Genomic DNA, 26,971 nt, shown 5'->3' with positions numbered 1-26,971 from the left:
CACAAAAGATCACCTTTTAATGCTGACAAAATATGAAGAAGTGTTTCTGCCCTGATACAAAGTCATTTAACATGATGAATGCATGTCAAAGAAAAGAGGGCTCCAAGTAAACCTTGCTTATAGAGAAAGTACAAGAGTCTCGGAAGCCCCAGCATTGCTCTAAATCTGTTTTCATTGAAGCAACTGATAAAATTCCCCTGTGGTTTTATTTTGAGTTGTGATACATAGGAGCGGAGCCTGAGAATCCCACCAAAAGCAGGCACGTTTTAGTATGCTGGATACAGTACTGGTGCTGTATTGTTAATACGTAAATGTGCTAATTACTAGCAGAATAAAAATTCCTTTATTTCAAGGGTCTTTCTCCCAAGATTTTCCATTTGGAAGTTAACGGTTTAGAGGACAAATGTATTCTGTACTCTTAAGTAAAGAATTTTCCTTTGGTCTTAACTATTTTGTCATGGATGGCACACAAGGCAGAAGGGAAATGTGCACACATGGAAACAGTCTATTACTAAACAATATTATTCTGGTTTTTTGAAAGAGAGCGAGACTGTCCATATGAGGGGAATAAAAGAGGGATTAGATGGAACTGCAAGAAGAATTAACCTATATTTTGAACCTTCCTTCTCCAATTCCTGAGGAAAAAGGGGGTTTAGAAAATAGGCTTTTTGCTGCTCTAGTTTCTATAAAAATCTTTAAAGTTCTGCTGCTTTTTCTTAATATGCAAACTTCTTAAGAACTTGCTAAAGAAGTGAATCAGACCATAAAGAGTGTTTTAAATGGAGCACAGACGTCTGTAGTCTAACAGAACTAGCATTTTTATAGTGCACTTCCCAAGGATTTGCATGAATTTCTACAAAGAAAAGCTGCTTACTCATTCTTAAGCAAAAAAGTTTTTTCTCTGTGACGTTTGCGAAGCACAGAAGAAGCCACAAGCTGTACAGTGCATACAAATGTTTACCATTCATGACATTAAACCCATATAAATCAGTCTAACTTGATGGATGGAAAAATAATTTTCTTTTACAGAAACCTTTCTAGTTTCCCAACTGGTTTCCACTAACACCCAAAAACAACGTTACACACTATTTAAGCAAAAATAAAGCACAAAATAATTATACCTACACACAGTCAACCCTTACGCGCAGGGATTTTCTGGCTTTCTCAACTTTCACTTTACTACTACTGCCAGTGTCCAGAGTTACTTCAGCTGTACCATTGCAAACAATGTTTGCGTGTGCTTGAATGCAGAACTCCTCGCCTACGTTCGTTGAGTGTCCTGCCTCATTCTCTTCTGCAAAGCTCTTTCCGGCACGGCCCTGTCCCGCTGCCCTCGCATCCCCTCTCCAGGTCTGCAGGGCTCCCTGGGGCTGGTGTGTGTGCCCCCCCCCAACTGCGAGTCCTCAAACTGATTCCCAGTTTCCCAATGTCTGTCTTGTGTAAATAACCCAGGTGTGTAAACTCTGCTGTCGCAGGAAAAGGGAAGGCACAAATACTGGGTTTTCCATAGGCACTGTATCGGAGGGAAAGGACAATAAGAATTGGTGTCAACCAGGAGGAAATTTTGTCTATGTAAACAAGTGGCACATTTTGATAGATCTGAAAGGTCCCAATTTATGTCTGCCATCAACAAAGTGGCAATTAATTAGTCATCTTTACCCACCCAGAAAAATAAAACATGTAAATAGCTTAGCTTGCTAAATAATTAAACAGCAGCTACTGATAAAATGACACTTATGTAATGGCACAACTGTGTACTATCTTATCAAAATACCTTCCTCACACCCCAAACACAAATAAGAACATGTTTTCTAGTAACAGAGTACAATTCTGTCATCTCAGTCACGGCTGCAGGTCCCGTTGACTTGCACAGGAGGTCCAGCCTTGTCCTCGCGGCGTGAAGGCTGGAGGGCTCCCAGCATCCAGAGCTCAGGAGGATTTGGCCCAAAATCAGCATCTGAACAGTGGCAGTTGGCTCAGGCATTGCTGGAGGATACCAAACCTCTCGGTAGAATAATTGGTAAAGTAGAAGCATGTACGTATGGTATAAAACAACGTGAGAAAATCTGTCTTCGCAAAAGGTATTTGACTGTGACATATATCCGGAATGAATAGAGGAGGAAGGAGATTTCAACAGGACGGATGCCAAACACCTCGCACAGCTCTGACAGAGAGAAGCCGTTGTATATAGCTAATACCTTACACGCCTGCAGCACCATAAAATTATATGGAAAGCCGTGTCTTAGCTAGGTAGTGCAAATTCTTCACAAGCCTAAAGAGACATGAGATTTTTTCCTCTTCTTGTCAATTCGCCCATCACTGATTTGTTCTTGCTCCCTCTCTAGTGGCCATTGTGTACTGTAGCATCCTACACCCTATAATATATATGCACCCAGCATTAGAGGATGCAGGGTCATAATATGTTGCAGCTGACAAGCTACTCAAGTCATTACCAAAGCAGGAGAGATTTAAAAACAGACTCAGGAACGCCCTTGGGTCTTACCAAGACTACTCCCAGCAAGATCCTACTGCCCATTTTTACTTTTTTATCTCCAAGGTAGCACTCAAACTTTTCCAGCCTTTTTCACAGAAGTTTGATCTTCAAGCACAGTCACATTGTGTTGGTTCCTCTCACACCTCCTAACTGTCATGGGCTGTTCTTCAGCAGTTTCATCTGATATTTAGGGTTCAACAGTGAAGTTATCTGCTGCTTCCATTTTCAGCCAGATACAACATATATTGCCATCTTTTTTTTTTTCTTTTTATTAATTCCTCTTTATTTTTCTCACCATTTACTTCTTGGAAATAAGAAGTAATGAAAGCTTCATGATTGAAATAAGACTTTAAGGCATCATTTCCATTTATTTGTTTGGTGGGACCCTCTGTCTGGGTTTGTGTCATGGCCTCCCCTGTTATACCTTGTTGCCTCGTCTCTCTCAATTACAAATATACATCACGTTTTACCTTAACTGACCATGACAGCATTTTCTTTTCCATTATCAGAGTTTGGCCGTGCCAATTGAATGCTGATGGCACACTCTGCTTCATAACATCTTGCTTTGCTATTGTACTCATTGCTTTCAGTTGGAGCCTGAACTAAGGCGTTGCAAAGGCAAAACTCCCAGTGACGTTAGTGAGCATCAAATCAAGCTCAAGTGACTTTTATTTTCATTCCAAGTATTAAAAGAAAACTTCTAGGAGACACTGACCTCCCAGACAGGATTATGCCGTGTTTATCTATAGATTTCTTGCTGCCTTTACAATGTATGTTTTAGGTAGCACGCTCTCTGCAGCCTACTTTTATGCAAAAGAATGTAACTTACAGTGTATACTATAAATTAAAATACTACAAATACTATTCTATTTCATAAGCATTACATAATTTATATTAAAAAAAAATCAAGCATGCCTTCCTTATTTACTGTGTGGTCTTAATTTAGAGTATTTATCTCTGTGTCTCCTGCAGTTGCTAAGCCTACTATCTAGCTCCACCACAAGTTTCATCAAGGTCCATTCAGTTCAGTTTAGCTACATCCACTTCAGTTTAACTACAGCTTTCCCCATATTCAATATATTTCCAATGCAAAGAAGGTCCAAAAGCTACGCATTTCAACATTTCAGACAAGTTAATTTATCCATCTTTTTTGCCATGAAAGATCCCATTGTCTCTGTCACATGGCATGTAAGGTTCTTAAGAAATTATGCATATTTGTAGGTTTTGGCAGTCTTCTGAAGCATTCATATGCATGGATTTTTTTTTTCCTCTGTGTTATTTCAGATGTAGCTATTTATAAGGAAGAATTTTGCTGAGCACAATTCAGCAGCATTAGGAATAAAGTCTATGATTATAGGGCTTTTTTTTTAACAAAGTGAAACTGTACAGATATATTTATTGGCTTAAGCACTGGGAATAATTGTTTGTCCATTGTGACAAATTTTCCAGATAGAAAGTAAACATCTTAATCAATATCATCTATTTGCTGACGTTTCAGAAGGATTCAAGATTAGCCACAAGTACTAATTCTACACGGATACCAGAAATCAGGCCATTGAGATCATCCCAGTATATTTTCCTTCTGCATCATTTTTGTGCTGCTAAAAATAAAGTACCAATACCTGCTACTTTTTCTAGACAAAGAAGCAATTTAGTGCTGTTATTCATAAGCAGACTTAAGAATTAATAGTTTTCATTATCCAAATATTATAGCGTTCCCATCCTCATGTCCCTTCAACGGAAAATGATATTATTGATGTGCTGGGATGGGAAATAGTATAAAAAAAGTAAATAGAAACTATTCACTGCTCAGTATTTACCACACAACATAGCAGTTACTGCAGGTTTTTAAGGGCCCAGGTTCAGACAGCGTAATTTCCCTGCTGTAAATCACTTTAAAGCATATTTTTGCCTCATTGCATATTCTTCCATCATTCCACACTCAGAATCAAAATGGTTAACAGTGATAGCTCTGTGCAACCCATTAACTCTTATTTTGTTAGTGAGTTCTGACCACATCTAACAGGTCAGCAGTCCACCACATCGGCCAAGACTGCCGATCCAAACAGAAACCTGCAGAGCTAAAAGGTTTCAACACCCAGTTTGAATTCAGGAATCGGTCTCTTGTAAGAAATCCACAGGCTGACCCTGAAACCATTCATCATGTGAACGGTTACTGTCCAGAGAATTGTTTGCCTAATCTGATGTGGGTGCTGCCATATTTCATAGAATTATTAACTTCTAAAGACAAAATCCCCAACTATATTTTAGTAGTGCATTGAGAAACCCATAATAAATACAGAACAGTGAGTTATGCTTTCATTTTGCTATAATCATTGCCGTCTTATCAAACCCATGATATAAAATTGTATATACATCAAATATAAATCCCCCCTTTAGAGTTATTTATTTACCATGCTCTGCAGAATCCTGGTATTCTGAAATGTCTGAGTGGAGATGTTGAATACAAATACCCAGGGAGATGCTCAATCCTGACTTGGATCCAGCAATACAAGAGCAAAGGTTCTAGCAGAGCAGCCCTGATGCCATTACTTAAGGACTTTTAATGTCCCTGTCCCCAGGTTTTCTCCAGCCCCTCTGGTGGGGCTGTCCTTGTACCAAATCATAGAATCATAGAATCTTTTAGGTTGGAAAGTACCTTTAAGATCATCCAGGCCAACCATTAACCTAACATTACCAAGTCCACCGCTAAACCAATTAAGGGGAGAGTAGCAATCTCATGTTTCCTGGCTTGGTGACTGGATTTTTTTAATGAAAGTAAAAACTAGGAATCATTAAGATTGGAAAGGATCTCTAAGATCATCAACCCAACACCCCCATGCCCACTAAACCATGTCCCGATAGTGCCACACCTACCCATTTTTTGAACACCTCCAGGGATGGGGACTCCACCAGCTCTCTGGGCAGCCTGTTCCAATGCTTGGCCACCCTTCCCGTGAAGAAATTTTTCCTAATATCCAATCTCAACCTCCCCAGCGCAGCTTGAGCCCATGAAATGAAGCAGAACAAGATGAGCACATGCTCCTCAACACTCTGATTCACTGTCCGGTATCTACAGTTAAGCCACTGATGAACGGGCATTTGTGAAAACCCACACGTAGCCATTCTGCTGTGGCTGCTGCCGGAGAGGAAGCTCGGCAGTGGCAGGTCACAGCCCGCAGCAGACAAGCCTACAAAATGCTGGGGCTCAACCAAAAGCCAGAAAGTCACCAACCTTTTCTCCAGAAGGTCCCCTTTGCAGGAGGAGAGGTTCTAGATTAAAATTTAGCTGGCTCTTCTCTCAAATTCTAAGATCTGGTCTCACACCCTTCTGCCTTGCTATGCAGCACTTCTCTTCCTTCCTGCATTATCAGCTTGTAGAAAACATAGTCAGGACCCAACTTGGAAACGATTCCTGTAGTAACAATTCATGATACAGTCCAACTAGCGCCTGTTCCCTGCATGATATCAACCTGACTTTGAAGTTATGATTATTTGTATAAAAAAAAAGTATGAAAACACAAAGAGGATGTCAGTGCACGGATTTGCAGAAACAAAATATCCTAAGGAACCTAAACTAAAATGCAGGCCTGTACTAAACTGTCTGTAATCCAAGTTCATTACAATATTGGGGAATAAACTGGAAAGCTACCCTTTGCATGATTTTACCCGGTTTTAGCATAAAGATGTAGAAAGCAGCTCACATGAAAAGTTTCCTACTCTAGAGTTATTCTGAGCACATTTCTGAAAAACACTACACTTGCTGCAATTTAGATTCTTTTGTTTTGATTGCTTGTTAGATTTAGTTGCACCAAACAAACAAAAAAAAATTAGGATGCACACAGTAAAACGTGCAACGTTTAATTTACAACAAATAATAAAACTCGAACCATAATCAGCATTTCCTTTTTCCAGAGAAAACATTACGCTGAACTTAATTTTACAGCTGTACAAATTGTTTTAAAGTAATCTGCTCAATTGGGCGAGTTAATGATATTTAATTTGACCAGGCCAAACTTTACACGCTGTGCATTACTGTGAGCAATTGTGGTCAATACAAGCATTTGTGTAATGTAAATGCAATGCTAACACCTTCCATTCTCAGCTGGCTTAACAAAAAACCTGGTGTCATCGCCTCTCTAAGATAAACCAAAGATGACAGCGTAATAAGTGTTATGTGCACAAGGTAATTCAGCAGGAATTTAGCCTTTTCAATCGATTCTGCACTCAAGTTAACCCTCTTTATTATCACCCAGCTTTTTGCTGTGGGCAATACGTTAAGTACGGGCTAAATTCAGTTACTGTGCTGAGTAATGTTACTCGTTCAGTTGCCCCGCATACTTTAATGGGACTAAACATGGCATAGCACAGTGTGAACAAAATGTTATCTGATACAAGTAAAGATACCGGAATCTGGACACACGTTTTAGCGTTTTCCATCATATTCAAGAAGCTAATGCGGCAGAGTCACTACATTAGTATACATTTCAGACACGTACAAAAATGATTAAATGACAAAATAGTAGCCACCACTAATACCTGAGGCGAGACACTAATGCATTTATGTCCAATCACGGCAATTCATTATTTTTATGCCTTGGAAAAAATACGCTACCCTTCCATGCACTTCCATGCAGAAGGCAACAGTTTCCACTGTGCAACTCGTACCTCTGATTACAGATACAGTAACGTGCTTTATCAAGTGAATAGCTGTCTGATTGGGAAGAGTACAATGTAAGATATCATTCATAAAGAAAAATATATTAAAAAAGTATGCTCCTTGGTGAGGAGGACTGCTACGAGAGGCGTCCTCGCTGGCAGTGCTAGGAGCATCTTCAAGTCTCGAATTGCAGTTTATCTCTGCATGTCAGCCCACGCTTGCCCCAGTCCAAAGAACACGGTAACAATTATATGATAGCACGATGCTTTAGGATTGTCATTTCATTATACAGCTTTCGCTAACACATTGCTCTGGGCAGCTTCTCTTTAATTGTCGCTTTTCATCTGTATTAAAATGCCAACAGTTTGCAGGTTAAAAGAGGATAAAAACTTCAATATTGGAGTTACCGGTGGTTACCACTATGTCTGTAACGCAGTTCTTTGCATATGAGCCCACAGACCTTTTGGATTTGCAGATGTCTCAATAAACAAGCCAAATTTCAAAAGAAATCTCCATCTTGGGCTGGAAACAGCAGGAAGCAAGCACACATTCAGTCTTTACACCACAGTTCACTCCACACTGTTCACTGTGTTTCGCTCCCCTAAAATTACAATCTGTGCAGAGACACAGAAACATGAAAATTTCTCACAAACCAAAACTCAAAATGACAATTAAGGTTTTGCGGCTTTATAGAAATTCTGGCAAATATGACCTCATCTCTTTCACAACCCCTGGGTAGACTTAGATACTTATGGAAGAATTCATTAGAAACCACGTGAGGAAGGAAGCCAAGCATGAGTGAAACGCAAAGCCCAAGTGGGCTGCAAGTGCTCAAGACCTCTGTCTGGATCAGGAAGGACACCCCTGCTTGCCAAAGATTTGAAACCATAAACCTTGTACTAAAATTAAATGCCTCATCTTGGGTTTGCTGCTGTGAAGAGGAGCTTCACTACTGCTTTGAGATAGGAGGGATCTGTGTTCAAATTCTTTTCTCAGTCCCCCACCTTCCACAGCCTGGCACGTCTGGTATTGGTAGTTCTCAGTGGGGTCTCAGTCACGTTTAGTAAAGGCGTTCTGTTATGTGTAAGTATTCGCTCAACCAGGAGATGATGGTGGCGAGATCTGGGGATGGGAAATGGCCAAGCTACACAGACGAAAAGTGATTTTGAAAAGACACCCATGATTGATTTTTTTTCCTTATTATTTCTATTCCTTATCCCAGTATAGAGATCCCATCCCTAAAATGCAGGGGGGTTTTATTGCAGTGAACGGGTACCATCGTGATGTTTCATCTGAAAAATGATTGGACACAGATACGTAATTTTGTAATTTCAGCTCTTGTCCCAGTAGTTCTGTTCAGAAATAGGGTTAAAACATCTTTAAAAAAAACAACAAAAAAAAACCCTAGAAAAATTACAGAAGAATCGGTAACTTGTTTGACCAAGGGCTGAGGGATTTCTAATCTGCAAGAAACAAATGGGATGTTGGTTTGTACTTTAGCTCAAAGAGTAAGCCCAGTAAAATCTAACTATCAAAATAAAAAGCAGAGCACAGAGTTTGTAAAGTTACTGTAGCGAAAGGGGAAAATGAGAGATGCGTAACATTGCAGAAATAGTTCCTAGTACTTGCTGTGTGTACCTGTAGATGGAAACTGAGACTTTTCCATCAACAGCCAAACCCAACAAAGATACCCTTCACCTTCTGGCTGTTTCTCTCATTGCTTTGCTTGCTTTCTTCCTGCAGGTCAATGGGAAGGATTTATCGAAAGCAACACACGAGCAGGCAGTGGAAGCATTCAAAACGGCCAAGGAGCCCATTGTGGTGCAGGTCCTGAGAAGAACCCCACGCACCAAGGTCTTCACTCCTCCTCACGACTCTCAGCTGGTGGATGTGGGCACACAGACAGATATCACTTTTGAACACATCATGGCTCTCAGCAAGATGGGCTCACCTACTCCCCCCGTCTCTGTGCTAGACCCGTACCTCCTACCCGAAGAGTAAGTAACAGTTCATGAAGCCCTTGAAAATCCTTGCATTCCTTAACGTGGCGTGTTAGTTCACAAACTCACCTTTACTTGCTGGCGAACCTGTACTCCCAGAAGTAGCCAGGATTCATACACCACTGAGCCATAACTCAAAACATTCATTTTTTTCTACACACTAGCAAGCCATTACTCACATGAGTAATGCCACTGAATCACAACATGGCCTCATAAAGCTCATTTTTTGCTGGCATTTGATGGATAAAGTTATTGCTTCTTGTAATTCCTCTCACTGCCTCTTTGGGTTGCTTATGTTTTAACTTTATTTTTTATGGCTGCCATAAATTGTGTAATGCTAAGAGCTGCTACATTCTGTTCCGGTGTATTAATTACTTTATTATAACCCTGCAGCGATGTTACTCAAATAAATTATTTTCTAGGACTAAAATTACTTACCAGTGCTGTCATGGATGTTTTAGAATCAAATTTTAATTATTGTTAATGGTAGTTTGATGCCTTTGTACTTACAAATAAAAATGACAATTATCTCCTGGCACACACACACCACGCCCTCACACGCTGTTCGAGAGGCAAACGGCTCCCCAAGGAACCCCTGCAAGTTGCCTGTCATCTTGCCACGCATCTCCACAAGGGAGAAAGTAATAGAAAGGATTCTGAACATCTCGGTTGCTGCGTATGAGAGACCGTGATCTGGTCAATCACAGCCATTCCTGGTTTTGAGGTGATCCTGCACACGGTGAGAGGCAGGGCTAGCGTGCACGCGTCCTGGCTACGCAGTACAGCTCTGGAAGGGCAACCCCACAGAGAGCCTGAGCTGTGAACATCAGCACACAAACACAGCCCAGCGCACCCCTCCGAACATCCCTGTCAGCGCTCCTAGGAAATAGAGTTTGAGTACACACAGGCACTGATCCGGTACTGCTCCTGAGTGACTTTCATGGCATGTTAATGTTCACACATTCAGCCAGGAGCTGGGCTTCTGCGTGCAGTGGCTGCTCCTTTCATGACTCCCAGTGCTGATGACTTGAAAGTTGGTTCCATCAGCTATTACTGCAGGCCCACCTATTCCCAGCCTATTGAAAATTCAAGCACAGCTGCATGTTTTAGTGGAAACGTTTGACAAAAGGCTAGTTTTGAGCTTGTTTGCAGTGAACGAACAGCAGGGCTTAGAGCGCTGCGGAGAGGACATGCTTATTCCTAGAGCACCTACGCTGCGTACCCCCCACACACATTTGCAAGAGGGGTTTCAATACCTGCAACTTTGCAGCTGCAAAACCAAACACATAAGGAAAACGACAAAGATTAACTCATAATGAACCATTCAGATTGCACCATGCCTGCATAATACCATCTCAGTCCTATCAAGTAACTTCATATTGCCCCTTAATCGTTAGGCATAGATCCCAACTGCTGGCATCGTCAGTGGCCTTACTTTGAGCTGTAGATGTCGGTCTTGACCACGTGGCCTGCCTCATGGCTATCCCTACGTACGAGGGCAGGCAGTTAGCTATTCACGTATGCTGTCACCCAGCACGTGCAAGCAAGCAGAGTCATTTTTTTTTTCCTGAAGCTTCCTGTAACTTCTCCAAATCCCATTCAAATTAATCTAGCCTGTGTATAACAAACTTGGGTATCTTAGCCAATTAGCAGATGCTGTTACATAAATAGCCTCACACTTACAAAGAAACACATATCTAGTTAACAGAAAATTAAAGGGAGTTTACTTTCACTGCAGAAATAAAATCCCAGCATAGAAAAAAGTGATCACAAGAGCATTACACTGCTTCCAACTTCCAAAGTGTAGACAGTGAAACTGTCGGAGAGCTCAAGTTGTAAAGAGCAGCATGCCAAAAATGAATGGCAATATGAAGAGTGGTGCATGTTTAAACAGTATTTACATTATTATGCACAGCCTGTTGCATTCAAATCAATCAACAGAATGCTGTTGATGCAAATAGTTGGGTGGCAAATTCTTTTTATTATACTTAGCAATTTGATACAATTTTGCATCTTTAAGGCCAAGTACAAGTATGAAACAAGTAGGCAAGGGTGATTTTACTTGCATGTCTGCAAATAACCTGAGCTTATAAGTAAATAATCTAGTATTCCCTCTCGTCTTGAACCCTGGCACATATCTGCCCACTTAGCTGTTACCTGGTACCCCTTACCCTACTTCGCCGCTATTCTCTCTACATATTTTTTTCCCCAAGTCAGCTTTACATTTCGAGAAAAATCATTAATAAATGCTAAGACTCTTTACAAGTCTCTCATTCATCATCAGGTGCCAAATGTTTTAGACTCCTCTTCTAACACATGTAATTTTTAATACATTTATTGGTGTAAATGGTATAGTATATACAATTAACCACATGGAGCTTCTTGGTTTGGTTGCTAGTCCATCATGTCACGATGACTTGCTCTAAGCTTGGAAAGGATTAATAAGCTAACTAGAGTACTGAGTGCTGTCCTAAAATACACCTTTTTTTCCCAGCCATCCATCAGTACACGAATACTATGACCCAAATGACTACATGGGAGGAATTCATCAAGAAATGGACCGAGATGAGTTGGAATTAGAGGTACTTAGTCTGTAGTAACTATGGCATTTACTGAAAGTTTAACATGTACATATCATGGTCTTTATATTGTATATAAAGTGAAAAGACATTTCAAAGCAATTTTTTGTAATGACATTGCTCATTAGTTACTTTGCTCATTGCAAACCTTACTGATACCTTTAGCAGTGTATGTAACTACATGCCATGGACCGATGAGCCGGATCTTCAGCTAAAAATTGCACATAAATAATGAAGTCATTGATTCCATTAATTAAATTCTGTATAACTACGCTGATTCAGACTTTCTGAAAATCTGAAAGACACTGCAGGTTTGCTGAGTGGCAGGACCTGTTCCACATCATTACAGTAAAAATGTGTGAGTTTCCCTTAAATATTCCCCAGCTGAGAAACAGATGTTCTTGATCATATAATTCAGAAGTATTTTAAGTTTACAAGACAAGACCAGAATAGATACGCCACTGTACTAAGCTGTTCCTCCCTTTTTCATTCCTGAAAAGTTACACATGTATACATATAAAATTAAAGATAATAAAAGTTGAACCAGTCATGAAGGTATGCAAGGCCATTTTCCTGCCAAATCTTTAAAAATCACTTTGGGTTTTAGTACTTGTATATCCCACCAGAAGTTCATCTTCAGTTTTCTCATTCTTAATTTTAATAGCCTGCTCCCAGCCATTCCGAGTACAGCATATAAATTGTGGGCCTTAGTTCTGCAGGATACTTAAGCAGTACTGTCCCACTGAAGTGTTTTTAACTGTTTGTAATAAATAGCGGTAAAGTAGCTCAATACTTTAAATACTGCCAGTCACGTCTGACCCAGCTAATCCATTCAAGATTATCAGTAAGTGAATAGTTTACTCTTAGCATGCTTGCACTTCTGATTTCTCAGATCCTGGGTCCTGCTAATGCTTATTTGTCAAAGCAAGCAATGCTGACCTGTCTGTAGCTCTGTTTAAATCAGTGGCAGATTTACCAACAGCTTCAATGGGAGCAGAGTTCAGTTGTTCTACGAGCACAAAGTTGTTCCCGTCTATAAAAGTGTTTGCAGGATCAAGGAATAAAACCTCATAAAAAGTTTGCGAGCTGTTCTCAAATTCTGCAGATCTGGTAGCACTTCATCTCTGTATACAAACGCAAATCAAAGTCAGGATAAAATCAAAGTGCCAGTAAAACAAATGCTGTTTAGCAGACTTCAAGGCCTTGCTTTTCAAACAAGTGCCTTTTTTTTTTCCCCGCTGAAATAAAAACAAATACAACATAGGTTTCAGTCTTAAAGGAAAATGTAGAACAAATTAGTATTTTCTGCCAGTGTCTTTTCAAAATCTATCTTTTAGGAAATGTAATACTGTGGATAAATTGTATTGCTTCCATTAGAAGGTCAACCAGTTGAGCTGAAAACAGTTTAAACACATGCACTTTAGTTGCCAGACGTTAATATGCCTTAAATCACAACATTAATAATGTTGACATTGATATAGTACTTGATGGCAAAAGGTGATCAGCTCAGTAACACAGGGAGAGGAACATTAGAAAAGTCTCTGTAGCCTAATAGTATTTCTTAAAAACCACTAAAGATTCTTGTTCAAATTGTAGAGACTATGATCAATGGTAAGGTCAAAGTGCTAACAGGGACTCAACTGGCTAGTTGCTTTTTTGTTTGCCTTTTGATAGATACGTTTTAAAAGACCACAAAGGCACTGTTTCATTGACTGCAGCAGGAATGTCTAAAGTAAGAAAGCCATCAAGTCAGCCTTCTGGGCTTCTATGTCCATAAAATGTGCTTTGCATTTAAATCAGAAGCTCCTCATCTAAACTTTTATGGTCTATAACTGACTGGTTAGTGATTTGTAACAAGTAAACGAGACAAAAACAGTGAAAAACCCAAGTTCACAACAAGTTTCTAATGTAAATATCCGTAGGAAGGAATTTGTGCTGGCAGTATTGCCAAGACGCCAAAATCGTGGTCTCAGTTTTCTCTCTCAACATTTTTCTTAAAATTGATGACTCGGAGGTATCTGCCATATATTCCCTACTACCAAAATAAATAAATACTATTTCTTAATTAAAAGTACATTCATTCTTCACAGAGGCCCAGCCAGAAGCTATTTCAGGTTCATAAAGGAAGAATAATGTCACTCCAGGATTCCCCAGCATCGTTACGCGTTAATAAGTTTATTCAAACAAGTCTGTCCAGCTGTCAGACACACAGCCCAAGTGTGGGCTTTCTCAGTGTGCTAATTTTCTCAGATTACAAAGGAGAACATTCTCCATCAAAAAGGGGGCTTGTTCTCTCACATCTGACTTTCTGGCTTTACTCTTTCCTATATGCAACTTGTATGTAGGTCTTGTTTTCTTTCTGAGCAGAGAACAGAACTGAACTCAGCTGAATGGCTGGTTGAGGCTAAGTACAGCTTGGAGTTGAAAAAGCACATGAAATGTTTGCTAACTGCTAAGACATCTCCCTTCTAATACTCTCACTCAATCCTGGACAGAAGTGAAGTCTTCACTTCAAAAGACGGAAGAAGGACAACAGATTCACTCCAACACCTTTTTGCCCTCCCAGCACACAGCTCACACGTTATTCCCAGCATGAAACCACAACATCTGATCAGCAAAAAATGAACACACTGAGCACCAAGATCCGTGCTTCAAAATTTGAAGTTAATACTTCACTGCTTTTAGGGAACCATAAATAAAAGCTGAGTGCCAGGGTTTTGAGCTCTCCCCTTTACTGTACTTTGCTACTTTGGTTGAAAGTTTTCTTCCATTTCTCCCACAATCTATTTGCAAGGGAGGGAAGGAAGCGAGAGGTAACTATCTGAACATGGCACTCAGTAGGCTCCATCACAGGCACTCTGCAATTTTTATTCCATCCTGGTTTTAAAGCATTTGAAAGCGTCTTTTATACAAGTACATTTCTCCTCAGCGGAAAACTCCCACTCTGCAGGGAGTTGCACTGATCAGGAGCTTCTCAAGGCCTTAGTGTGTCTCTGAATACAAAAGACTTCGGCCCAAGCAGTCCTGCTCTGGGGGTGACTGAATATGTAAAGGTTTTAAAAGCAGTACCTTCCTTCAGCCTCACAACTGTACTTTCTAAGACAAGTATTTGTATATTCTTTGTCTGGAACAAATCCAAAAGTGGTAAAACATTTCAACCTGCTGACAAAGTAATACTGAAAGGTTGTCCTCCCTTAGCTCTTTAGAGGACTTCAACCTGGCCTTAACACCTCTTACTGCATGAGAAGGGTCTTAATGGTGGACTGTTGGCCATCTGCTTGGCAACGGGCCTGGGCATCCTTCAAGTTACCTTACTTAGGCATCCTAAACCCCTTTTCATCAGGGTGAGAAGCACTTTTCTTCAGCCTTCCCCAGCACCACTGATGACTTAACGCTAGTCCAGTCTCTGTAGTCCATCAGACAATTACCATCATAGAGCTGGGCTGGCACAGAAACCTCCAGGTAGATTTTTACTTCTGCTCTAGGGCAAAGAATTTTGGAAAGAAAAACCTGTTTCACAAAGCTTTCTTCTCTGAAAAGTGGAGGGGTGGGGTTTTTGCTTTTTACCTATGTTGAAAACCACATTTATGTGTACAGACAAATGTAAAGATCACTTTCTTTAGCTTCAAGACAGCAAGAACAAGATTTTTTTCCTCCTGCTTGTACCAGGGTCAGTTGCCAAAATGTAGTGAGAAAGCCTCACACAGTATAAAAGGAAATAGTTCTTCTTATTTATTTCCCTAACATACTTTTCTGGATGAAACCTATTAATGGAATAGCAAAAAAGTGGGCCCTGCTGGTCAATTATGTCAGAAGTCGGCACAGAAGAAAAACCCACCACTTTTTAGAGAGAGACACAAAAGGACAGAGTACTTATGCAAGCTTTGGATAATGCTGTCTGAATGTTTGAACTTTTTTTACCCATCATTGTCCTCTCATTTCAGATTTCTACTGCTCATTTCGGTCTTGTTAGAGAAAGGACTGTGATTTTTATAAATTTGCAGGCAGGTCATAATTTTAAATCAGCAGTACAATAATTCAATAATCTGTTGCAAATGAAGGATCTTCTGAGCTTATAGAGGTTAATTTACTATTATCACTAACTCCTAATTCATTATTATGAGCGGTTGCAGGTATAATGTCATAGCGCACGTTCATTTCTTCTTGTCTTGCTACAAATGCCATATGGATTTCCATAACTAGCTCTTTGAGCTCTCCTTGGCTCGGCATTTGATATGGAGCCAATAATCTTTCAGACAGTTCTCTTGTGCAGACGCTGTTTTGAAATTGCATACAAAAATTTCTCTTGAACATCTCTCAAAATGTCACTTTTACCTGATTTTAATTACCTGTGTGTAAAAGCTACATCATATATGAAATTTTTACATTGAGCATATTAACACAGCCCCGACATTACCACACTCTGTGGATGCCACCATTGTCTGCTATCTCACTGATGCAGATCTAGACCAGGTGTTGAATGCTTCAGTGTCTCCCTTCTGCAATGGAGGTGGCTGATAGGTTTCGTATTATTTTATACAGAGTTCACGACAGTAGTATCAAATGAGAGGAAATGGCCTCAAGCTGCACCAGGGGAGGTTTAGATTGGATATTAGGAAAAATTTCTTCACGGGAAGGGTAGTCAAGCATTGGAACAGGCTGCCCAGAGAGGTGGTAGAGTCACCATCCCTGGAGGTGTTCAAAAAACGGACAGATGTGGCACTTTGGGACATGGTTTAGTGGACATGGTGGTGTTGGGTTAATGGTTGGACTGATGATCTTAGAGATCCTTTCCAACCTTAGTGATTCCTAGTTTTTACTTTCATTAAAAAGATAATCCAGCCACCAAGCCAGGAAACATGAAACTATTACTCTCCCTTAATTGGTTTAGTGGTGGAGTTGGTAGTGTTAGGTTAATGGTTGGACTGGATGATCTTAAAGGTCTTTTCCAACATAAACGATTCTATGATTCTGTCTGAGCCCTAGTTGAGCACTAAGTATTCTTTCGTCTCAAGACCGTACAGTACACTAGACTATCTGAAAGAGCATGCGTCTAGCAGGGTCTCTGGAAGCACTCCAGCGGCTGCTGTCTGCAGCGGAAGTACGGAACGCTGCAGGCTTGCAGGATTGGGCCCCTGGGCTCTCCAGAAGTGCAACGCTGGAGAGGAGTAAGAAACGGGAAGTCCAGTGGCATTGCAAACACATGAACCTTTGAAGTTCTCTAGGCCCATATTAATTCCTAGAGTTTAACTAATTGCTGGTACAATTACACAAGCTACCATAATACCTGTACTTCCAGGTGCCAATTTTCTGTTCTGCGTTTCCTTTTCATGTATCTGTGCGCTACACAGACTCTGCTCTGAACATGGGAAATAATCTCTGCTTTGAAGACTCTGGAGTTGGTTCTTCAACTCCAGCTGGAATTGCACACTTCTTTCTCTAATATTTCAAACCTTTATGATTATATTAAAACTTATTGATGCAAAGACCCACAGAAAGCAGCTGTTCCTATCTTTAAGTACACAAAATTATCATATTTGGGTAGCAAACCCACTTAACTCTTTTCCTACCAAGGACTAGAGGGATTGTACCCAAGGGTAAGTCTGTCAAATAATTACTCATAAAAATTCAGATTCTAAACACCTGCTCTAAGAATTTTTTGTTTGGTTTAGCTTTTTGCTGCTTTTTTGTGAGCATGTTTTTGAACTATATACGTGTTTTCCTCTTAAAATATATGATGTTTAATTTACCAGATGATTTACTACCTTCTGGTATGTCACAGGTGACATCTTGGATGGTGCATTTTAAATTTAAACCCATCCTTATTTTCTCATTATAACAATACACTTCATAGTCATGTTATGTTGGAAAAACACCTATTGTTATTCAAGACACGCAGCAGGTAAGAATGAAACAAATAGCTTGCTCCGTCCTCTCCTTCCACTCCAAAAGGTGCTGGCAAGTGTTTATGGTTACACAGGGTCTATTTAAATAATGACCAAAGTCACTGTGCTTTTTTTGTTTGGTTGGGTTTTTTGTGCATTTATTTTTAACATGATACATATTTTTTCACTGCCAGTATGACAAACAGTATCATGAGCTACAGCACTAGTTCCTTGCCACTATTTCATTGTCACGTTTTCAAATACGTAAACTATATAAAAACTTTTTTCAAGACATGAAATCTTTTTGTTAAAGTATGCAGGAAATATGGGAATCATTCTAGGCCTGAATTAGGCCCAATACACGAATTCCCACCTCGTCCCCAGTTCGCACCATGATTAAGTGCAGAATAAACACATTGACTGCAGTGGCGTTCCCAAGGATCAAATGAGATCAGAATCGAATCCACTTTGTCTCATCTTTTCTTCTGAAAAATTTCCATCCCCTCTCTAGAAAGCCCCAAACGCTTTAGAAATCTGAAGAAAAAAAAAACCCCAACCCACTACTAAAGCATTGTGTTCAAACCTTCCACTAACAAAAGAGGGAGAAAAAGAGCAGTAGTTCACCATGGATACTATTGATTGAAACCATTTAAATACCATCTGAAATGTCACTGACATTTACAGCTATGTTTCTTTTTTTAAAAAAAAAAAAAGAAATTACACATGTTGACAAGTAAATAACATGAGATTGCTGATCTTGGCAGCTGTCATCTAGACATGCCAATAAATTATTCATACCAGCTTGTTTTATTGTCTTGCCCCTTACAAAAGGCGCAGCGCAGGTCAAAACAGAGAGACATTCAGAAATAATGAGTCGCGTTATCAGGACTTTTCCACTGGAACGGACATGTCCAAGCACAAGCCTGCAGTTCAGGGTCTGCCCTTGGCCTGGGACAGCCCTCGGGTCCCACACGGGCCGTGCCAACTTTCTCAGCCTGCATCCCTTTGCCCCTCTGCCCGGTCCCGCTCTTGCCCTTTGCAGCAACGGGGCTGAAGCCCCACAGCCACTGCCTCCGTCCTGCCTGGCATTAGCTGCAGAGGAGCGGGACCTTTCAAAGCCTCGCTCGCTGCCAAGCACTCTTCTAAGGGAAGTAAAAACCAGAAGTACAGTTGCCATTACAGCTCTGCCTATGAATCATAGAATCGTTTAGGTTGGAAAAGACCTTTAAGATCATCCAGTCCAACCATTAACTTAACATTACCAAGTCCACCACTAAACCAGTCAAAGGTAAACTAGACTAAACCATGTCCCCAAGTGCCACGTCTACCCGTGTTTTGAATGCTCCACCACCTCTCCGGGCAGCCTGTTCCAATGCTTGACTACCCTTTCCGTGAAGAAATTTTTCCTAATTTCCAACCTAAACCTCCCCTGGCGCAGCTTGAGCCCATTTCCTCTCGTCCTATCGCTAACTACATGGGAGAAGAGACCAACACCCACCTCACTACACCCTCCTTTCAGGGAGTTGTAGAGAGCGATCAGGTCTCCCCTCAGCCTCCTCTTCTCCAGGCTGAACACCCCCAGCTCCCTCAGCCGCTCCCCACCAGCCCTGTGCTCCAGACCCTTCCCCAGCTCCGTTGCCCTTCTCTGGACACGCTCCAGCGCCTCAATGTCTTTCTTGTAGTGAGGGGCCCAAAACTGGACACAGCATTCCAGGGGCGGCCTCACCAGCGCCGAGCACAGGGGACAATCACCTCCCTGCTCCTGCTGGCCACACCATTCCTGACACAAGCAGAAACATCCTTCCTCCCTACGGCAGCATCCTCAGGACTGACACAGCGGTCGCAATAAGCTGGTTAAGCGCGTTAGGCTCCCCAGGGTCCTTCGGCTCCCAGGGTGTCCCTGGGAAGCCAGAAGGCAGAGCTGAAGGATGTTACGTGGATGGTCACACCGACCGCGCACCAGCCAGGAGCATCCCACAGTTTGTGGGTATCTCTGTAGATTTTACAACTCTTTACACCAACCAGCGTCACAGAGCAGCAGCAAACATAGGAAAAAAAAAAAAAACCCACATGAAATTCTCGTGGCAAAAAAGCATAGAGGAACATATATTTTAAGATGGCTTAAATGTCTCCAAGACTAACAAGACCACCAAAGAACACTAGAAATCATAAGCCACAACCTGCTGAAACCAAACCCCTGCAAGATATTGAAGTGCTTATTATATTTCTATTACCAATACTGAATGCTTTGCTGACAATATATTGACCTTCAGTCATGCTTTTGAGAAATTTATTACTTCATTTCATGAAAATTACACGAGTTAAGGTAATAGAGTATTATATTTTTTCTGAAAAGCCAGAAAATTTCCCTGCTTGTAAGGAAATACATATCAGCTGTGGCAAATATTGAAATCATACTTTAAGTATTTTAGCATTTGAAGTCTTACCACTACATGAAATATAGGTAATTTTTCTTCTTTAAGATCAATAAAAGGTCTGTTTTCAAAATGACTTCATATTGATTGAAGGGTCAAAAATGTCCCAGGTATTGATTGTCTGCATATAATCACGTTTTGCTCAGTAAGTTAACCTCGTCTACAAGTGAAATGAAAAGAGATCCACTATATCACTTAAGCAAAATATTTTCATTGTATTTGAAAAATTGCTTCCATCAGTCACCCGTGTCTCACTGACAATGTATTTTCTTTTTTTTTTTTTTTTTTTTTTTTTTTTTTAAACTCTCAGGAAGTAGATTTACATAGAGTGAACAGCCAGGACAAGCTTGGCCTTACTGTATGTTACAGAACAGATGATGAAGATGACATGGGTATTTATGTGAGTGAGGTAAGATTGAGCTGATTTCCATAAGATGCAATTTGTCTTTTAAACTGCAGTGTTAGGCATTTAAGACATTTGTCTTCTGTTTGTACCATGTTCAAAAAACAGCCAGAATGCAGTAATTGGAAGAAATCTAATTATTTTTCCTTTTCTCCAAACTGAGTGAAATCCTCCATCCATTGAAGTCAAACTTCATTATATTAATGTTTAGTGTTCATTTTTCCCTAACACAGTCTCAGCATTCAATTGCAGGTGATGTTTTCAAAGAATTTTTAATAGATCCCCCCTTTAATTTTTGTTCTCAATTATTCCAGCAACAATATAAATGGGAAAAAAAACACCCCACATTTTTATTTGCAAAGATTTGGGGCCTATTTGTTTCTCTGCCCTCTTTCATGAAATAAGTAGCATTTTATATGTAATCTTTTTATCATGCACATATCCACTTCAGATTAGTAGCAGCAGTTTGGGGAAAGAAACTCATAACTAAATCTAAAATCTTCCATAAAAATGCGTCACTTAAGACATAATCCTTCCTGTTCTGTATGCAAAAACTGGTTCTAATCAGAGCGCTGTTTTACAAAGCAAAACGTTAAATTTTGAGGTAACTCAATATGACACAAACATGATAAACCTACATTCTCTGAAGACACATCTCAGGAAGAAATGTTTTGGTTTTGACTTGGTCATTTTAATTCGCATTTCACTTTGTCTGACGTAAGCAAGGAAAAGTCCTGTAATCACGAAGCAAGACATAACAACCACAGGTATAGCAGCAATGACAGACACACTGGTATCAATCATACTACCAATACTGGGCTTACAACGGGAAGTAAAATACTGAGCTGTCAAACCTCCAAAGCACTCACAGCTCTCTTATTTTGTAGATTGATCCCAACAGTATTGCTGCAAAAGACGGTCGACTCCGAGAAGGGGATCGCATTATTCAGGTACGTCTGTAAACGGTTGAAAAAGTCTACTAACACACTATAATCACAGAATCATAGAATTGTTTAGGTTGGAAAAGACCTTCAAGATCATCCAGTCCAACCATTAACCTAACATTACCAAGTCCACACTAAACCAATTAAGGGTAGAGTAGCAATTTCATGTTTCCTGGCTTGGTGGCTGGGTTATTTATAATGAAAGTAAAAACTAGGAATCATTAAGATTGGAAAGGACCTCTAAGATCATCAGTCCAACCATTAACCTAACACTACCAAGTCCACACTAAACCAATTAAGGGTAGACTAGACTAAACCATGTCCCAAAGTGTGCTACAACGTCTTTATTTCAGTATAATTTTTACAAATCATTCCCTTCAGACTGGTTCATACACTTCATTTTAACTTTCTGAGGATATTTCCCTTTCCGCTGCCATGTCTCAGTCAGATTTTGATAGTCCTGACCAGGTAAAGCCCTGTATTGGCCCTATTCTGCAGGCTAAGCGTTTCGTCAGCAGATGTCATAGAATCATAGAATCACAAAATCATTTAGGTTGGAAAAGACCTTTAAGATCATCCAGGCTAACCATTAACCTAACATTACCAAGTCCACCACTAAATCAGTTATGGGGAGAGTAGCAATTTCATGTTTCCTGGCTCGGTGGCTGGGTTATTTATAATGAAAGTAAAAACTAGGAATCATTAAGGTTGGAAAGGACCTCTAAGATCATCAGTCCAACCATCAACCCAACACCACCATGCCCACTGAACCATGTCCCAGAGTGCCACATCTACCCATTTTTTGAACATCTCCAGGGATGGTGACTCCATCATCTGTTTCCAGCACACATTCTGATGCACCTCCACTTTTCAGTCTTCCTTCTACCACAGAAACCCTCTATTTTGGCCCAAGTAATTATTCCTCTTTGCCGAAACTCTCCGGGCAGCCCTATTTGTTCACAGGGATGTTAGTACTTGTTCAGCAGGCTGAACACCCACCGCTGCGTGCCAGAAGGAGTCGCCTTCCAAGTGCGGCGATCCTACGCCATAGGGCCTTCATCAGAAGTAGCCTGTCTTCTGCACAGACACTAACACGAGTAGAGGTCCACATCCCATTCAGTCTCTGGGAGCAGCATCCACGGCCTCACCTGTCCCACGCAAGGGTGCTCCTGTTCCTTCCCACCCACCAGACCTGATGTTATGATTCTGCTCCTGCCCAACTCTCCTCCAGTTTCTGTCCTCGTAACAAGGCTCTGCACATCACATGCAGAGGTATGGAACAGCTTCACGGGTCCACACCAACACACTTGCCCAACGTTCTACTTGAACAACATGGCTAGAGATGTGAACAGGGACTGTGCCTGGCCTGTGCTGGGATCTATCAGCCATGCAGTTCTGTAGAGCTCATCTCAGCAGCATTTCAGTATCCCTATGAAAGGATTTCATTCTGTTGTTCTTTTCTTTAAAGATCAATGGCATAGAGGTACAGAACCGAGAAGAAGCTGTGGCACTTCTCACCAGTGAAGAGAGCAAGAATATCTCCTTACTTGTTGCAAGACCAGAAATTCAGGTACTGTAGCAACAGCAAAAAAAACCCTCTTGAGTCTTAATTGAAACAGTTGCTGGTTTGTAGAAAGCCGTTAGCATCTTTTGAAGAATTTTAACCTACCTAAGTCTACCAAATCTACCTAAAACCATATTGTACAGTTTGACTGGACATGTATAAGGTCTAAAATAATGGAATTCAGCAGTCACAGTACTTACATATATGCTTTATATTAAAATTCAATTTATAAGACATTCAGGGATTTATATATGCCGCAATGCTATTACAAACATCAGTGCAAGGTATTACGGATGGTTTCAAGCCATAGCTTTGAAGAACATATTGAACTCTAATTCCTATAGCTATTGATTATTCATGCATTAAAACACCTATCATTTAGCCCTTCATACACCATCTCTTAATGTAGTTAAACACCGTCAAGGAGCATCCTCAGCTGTAATAAAAGGTTGAACCAGATCCCTTTGTAGAGCAGGGATTAGCACAACAAAAGATGTTGAACAAACAGCCATGACTCCTATTGTTTGATCTGTCTCTGCTCTTCCTGCTGTGAGAGCAACCCCTTGCCAACGCACCTGCAGACACAGGGTCAGGCTCACGACTGTCCGGTTAGCCTAGAAGTTTCTGATCTTTCCCTTGGGGATAATTGAGGCTGGGAGTAAAAAAAAAGTCTTACAGACCCCTAGCAAGCATTTTTCCCTCTGGCCCTTGATGCTGTCTTGCAAGTGGCACGGTCAAGCTTTGGGCTCTGGAATGCTTTTATACATCCTCGTCAAGTCACGCACAAACCAAAATAGCCCCAACTTTCCAGGGATGAAAAGGCTGGCTTTGTTTGATATATAAAGGGCTGTTGAGGATAAAACCATGCTGCTGGAGATGGAGGCGGCTGGGGGGCAGGTAGGACAGTCAATACCCGCGCTTAGCCCAAGGAGAAGCGTGCTCCTTCCCAGGACACGGCAGCTCTGTCACAGGAAGGAATCTCCTAAGATTTTCCAATCGCTTTCCGCAAAGAAGGAACATAATTTATGTCAGTCTTCATTCTTTTGACAACATTTGGTTTGATTTTCCCTCCCTTTTCACATAGCTGGATGAAGGATGGATGGATGATGACAGAAATGATTTTCTGGATGACTTGCACATGGACATGTTAGAGGAACAGCACCACCAGGCAATGCAATTTACTGCCAGCATGCTTCAGCAGGTACTGCCGTTCTGTTGTGCAGGGGTGTCAAAACTTCACATTGCACTCAATATTCCAATATTGAGCTTGACTGAATGCATTTAGTGTCTCGAATGACAATCAAGGCAAAAGGACTTTCTGTAAAATCAAGATATTACATGACTATCCACAAACTTAAGCTGGGGGACCAAAATGTTTTCAAATGTTACCTTTTTTATTTTGCCCCTTACAACACGATCACGGTTCTTAGAAATCCACCATTCTGGCTGTAATCACCGAGAGAAGTAGAAGCTGGGTGTATGATAGATATAGCAGGCAGGCAGCTAACTTACAAAATTTCCTATTTGATATACACGCACATACTGAAAACAGCCTGCCTCCTGAAACCTTAAAGTCCAAACTCGGGAAAATGACTGAAAGAAAGTCTATACATGAGGGGAACGGCAAAGAAAAAGTTTTTACATAGCAGAGTTGATGCAGGGCCACAGATTTGGGCCTGTATTCCCTGTCATTCTGCCATGATTAACGCAATCACACAAGTTCATGAACGCACTTTCAGTTTTTGTCTAGAGTTTTTTCTGGAGTTTTCTACAACTCTACATCCTCTTGGGGAGCCACGTTTTCTGAAGGGACATATTCTCACTTTGGCACTGCAGTAGAACAGGATACTTTCGTGCACCTAAGCGGGAGAAGAAACAATTTGAAAATGTGACTTCTACCATTGTTGCTGTGTAACTGAAAAGCAGACCTCAAGTTCTTCTGAAAAGGTCATCCACAGCATGCTGTGTTTTCAGTCACCATTTCTAAATGGTAACAGGCAGCAAGTGTAATGGGTGACAGATTAAGAAAACTATGAAAAGATAAACACCCTGAAACATTTTATGTCCTTGCAGTAATTTCTCTTTCTGTCTTTTCATTTTTGCTGTTAGAAGAAGCATGAGGAGGATGGAGGTACCACAGATACAGCCACTATTTTATCTAACCAGCACGAGAAGGACAGCGGCGTGGGGCGCACAGACGACAGCACTCGCAACGATGAGAGCTCCGAGCAGGAGAACAACGCAGATGATCACACCACCTCCTCCAACACTTTAGGGAGCCAGAAGCAGCTGACATACAGTCATGACACCCTAGGAAGCGGCGATATGCAGTTCAGCAACGAATCATTTATCTCGGCCGACTGCACAGACGTCGACTTCCTTGGCATCCCCGTAGACGAATGCGAGCGATTCCGGGAACTGCTGGAACTGAAGTGCCAGGTGAAGTCTGCCAACCCTTACAGTCTGTATTATCATAACAGCACGCTGGATATGAGCAAGAGCGACCAAGAAAGCGTGGACAGAGAGCTGGAGATGCTGAATGAGGAGCTGCGCAATATCGAGCTAGAGTGCCTGAATATCGTCAGAGCTCATAAAATGCAGCAGCTGAAAGATCAGTACCGGGAGCCCTGGATGCTACACAACAGCGGGTTCCGCAACTATAACACAAGCATCGACGTTCGCAGGCACGAGCTCTCAGACATTACGGAGCTCCCCGAGAAGTCTGACAAGGATAGCTCAAGTGCATATAACACAGGCGAAAGCTGCCGAAGCACACCACTCACGCTGGAGATTTCCCCTGACAATTCGCTGCGCAGAACTGCAGAAGGCATTAACTGTCAAGGTAATGAGGGGGCAGTGGCATATAATGTCTCCCAAAAGAATTTATTTGCTAGCTCAGAAAGTCATGAATCCAGCACTGGTAAATGCCATGCCTCTGCTAAAGATCCCGACCTTGGCAAGCAGCTGGAAAGCAAGGAGAAAAAAGCCGGCGATGGAAGCAAAAGCCCTACTCATGGTCAAAAACCTTCGGGCTCCTATGTCTCCCCGTACCACCACTCTCCATACAAGCATGCTCATATTCCTGCCCACGCACAGCACTATCAGAGCTACATGCAGCTGATCCAGCAGAAATCAGCGGTGGAGTACGCACAGAGCCAAATGAGTCTGGTGAGTATGTGCAAAGACTTTAATTCGAGCCAGAGCGAACCGAGGATGGAGTGGAAAGTCAAGGTCAGAAGCGATGGGACCCGGTACATTACCAAGAGGCCGGTGAGGGACAGGCTGCTGAGGGAACGTGCCATAAAGATTAAGGAGGAGCGCAGCGGTATGACTACCGATGACGATGCCATAAGTGAAATGAAGATGGGCCGTTACTGGAGCAAGGAAGAGCGGAAGCAGCATTTAGTGAAAGCGAAGGAGCAGAGGAGGCGGCGTGAGTTTATGATGCAGAGCAGGTTGGATTGCTTAAAGGAACAGCAAGGTGCAGAAGAAAAGAAAGAGATGAATATCATTGAACTGAGCCACAAAAAAATGATGAAGAAGAGAAATAAAAAAATATTTGACAATTGGATGACAATCCAAGAACTGCTAACCCACGGAACAAAGTCACCAGACGGCACACGGGTGTACAATTCCTTCCTGTCAGTGACTACTGTATAATCACCATTGCTAAATTATGTACATAAAGCACTACCATTGGGGTAGAAATCAATGCCTCGTTCAATGTGGCAAGATTTTTGTATATAAGATGCAGTCATTGAGTTTATGGTTCAAATACTGAACTCTACAACTGTGGGTGCCGGGATCTCCATTATAAAGTGGAGAGGAAGCTTGCCCATCTCCTTCAAAGGCAATATTAGCAGTGCTTTTTGGAATACTGATTGTACTTTTTTTACTTGTTACCTTTTACATCAAGTGTTTAAATATCAGAAACGTATTAACCATACTTAACACAGGTAATTTGCTTAAACTATATTCATATTAAAAGGTACCCATGCTTTTCTTTA

The 26,971-nt window shown here is 41.2% G+C and overlaps 1 protein-coding gene across 4 annotated transcripts in view; it reads left to right on the top strand.

The window, feature by feature from the left end:
* The window catches only part of PDZRN3 (PDZ domain containing ring finger 3), a 150,718-nt gene extending 124,094 nt beyond the window's left edge, over positions 1 to 26,624 (top strand). For 3 of the 4 annotated variants that reach the window (XM_075714042.1, XM_075714041.1, XM_075714043.1), the window contains 7 exons: positions 8,898 to 9,151; positions 11,649 to 11,736; positions 20,364 to 20,462; positions 21,344 to 21,406; positions 22,869 to 22,970; positions 24,049 to 24,165; positions 25,074 to 26,624. In XM_075714042.1, coding sequence (XP_075570157.1) covers positions 8,898 to 9,151; positions 11,649 to 11,736; positions 20,364 to 20,462; positions 21,344 to 21,406; positions 22,869 to 22,970; positions 24,049 to 24,165; positions 25,074 to 26,624 — 2,274 coding nt within the window. Of the gene's footprint in view, positions 1 to 8,897; positions 9,152 to 9,498; positions 9,511 to 11,648; positions 11,737 to 20,363; positions 20,463 to 21,343; positions 21,407 to 22,868; positions 22,971 to 24,048; positions 24,166 to 25,073 lie in introns of all 4 variants that reach the window. The other variant, XM_009479054.2, reaches the window with a different exon arrangement.
* Positions 26,625 to 26,971: the final 347 nt, after the last annotated feature.

The sequence above is a fragment of the Pelecanus crispus genome, chromosome 7 (assembly GCF_030463565.1).
Source record: "Pelecanus crispus isolate bPelCri1 chromosome 7, bPelCri1.pri, whole genome shotgun sequence".
NCBI lineage: Eukaryota > Metazoa > Chordata > Aves > Pelecaniformes > Pelecanidae > Pelecanus > Pelecanus crispus.
Note: the sequence above shows the minus strand (reverse complement) of the source record. Positions and strands in the feature narration are given on the sequence as shown.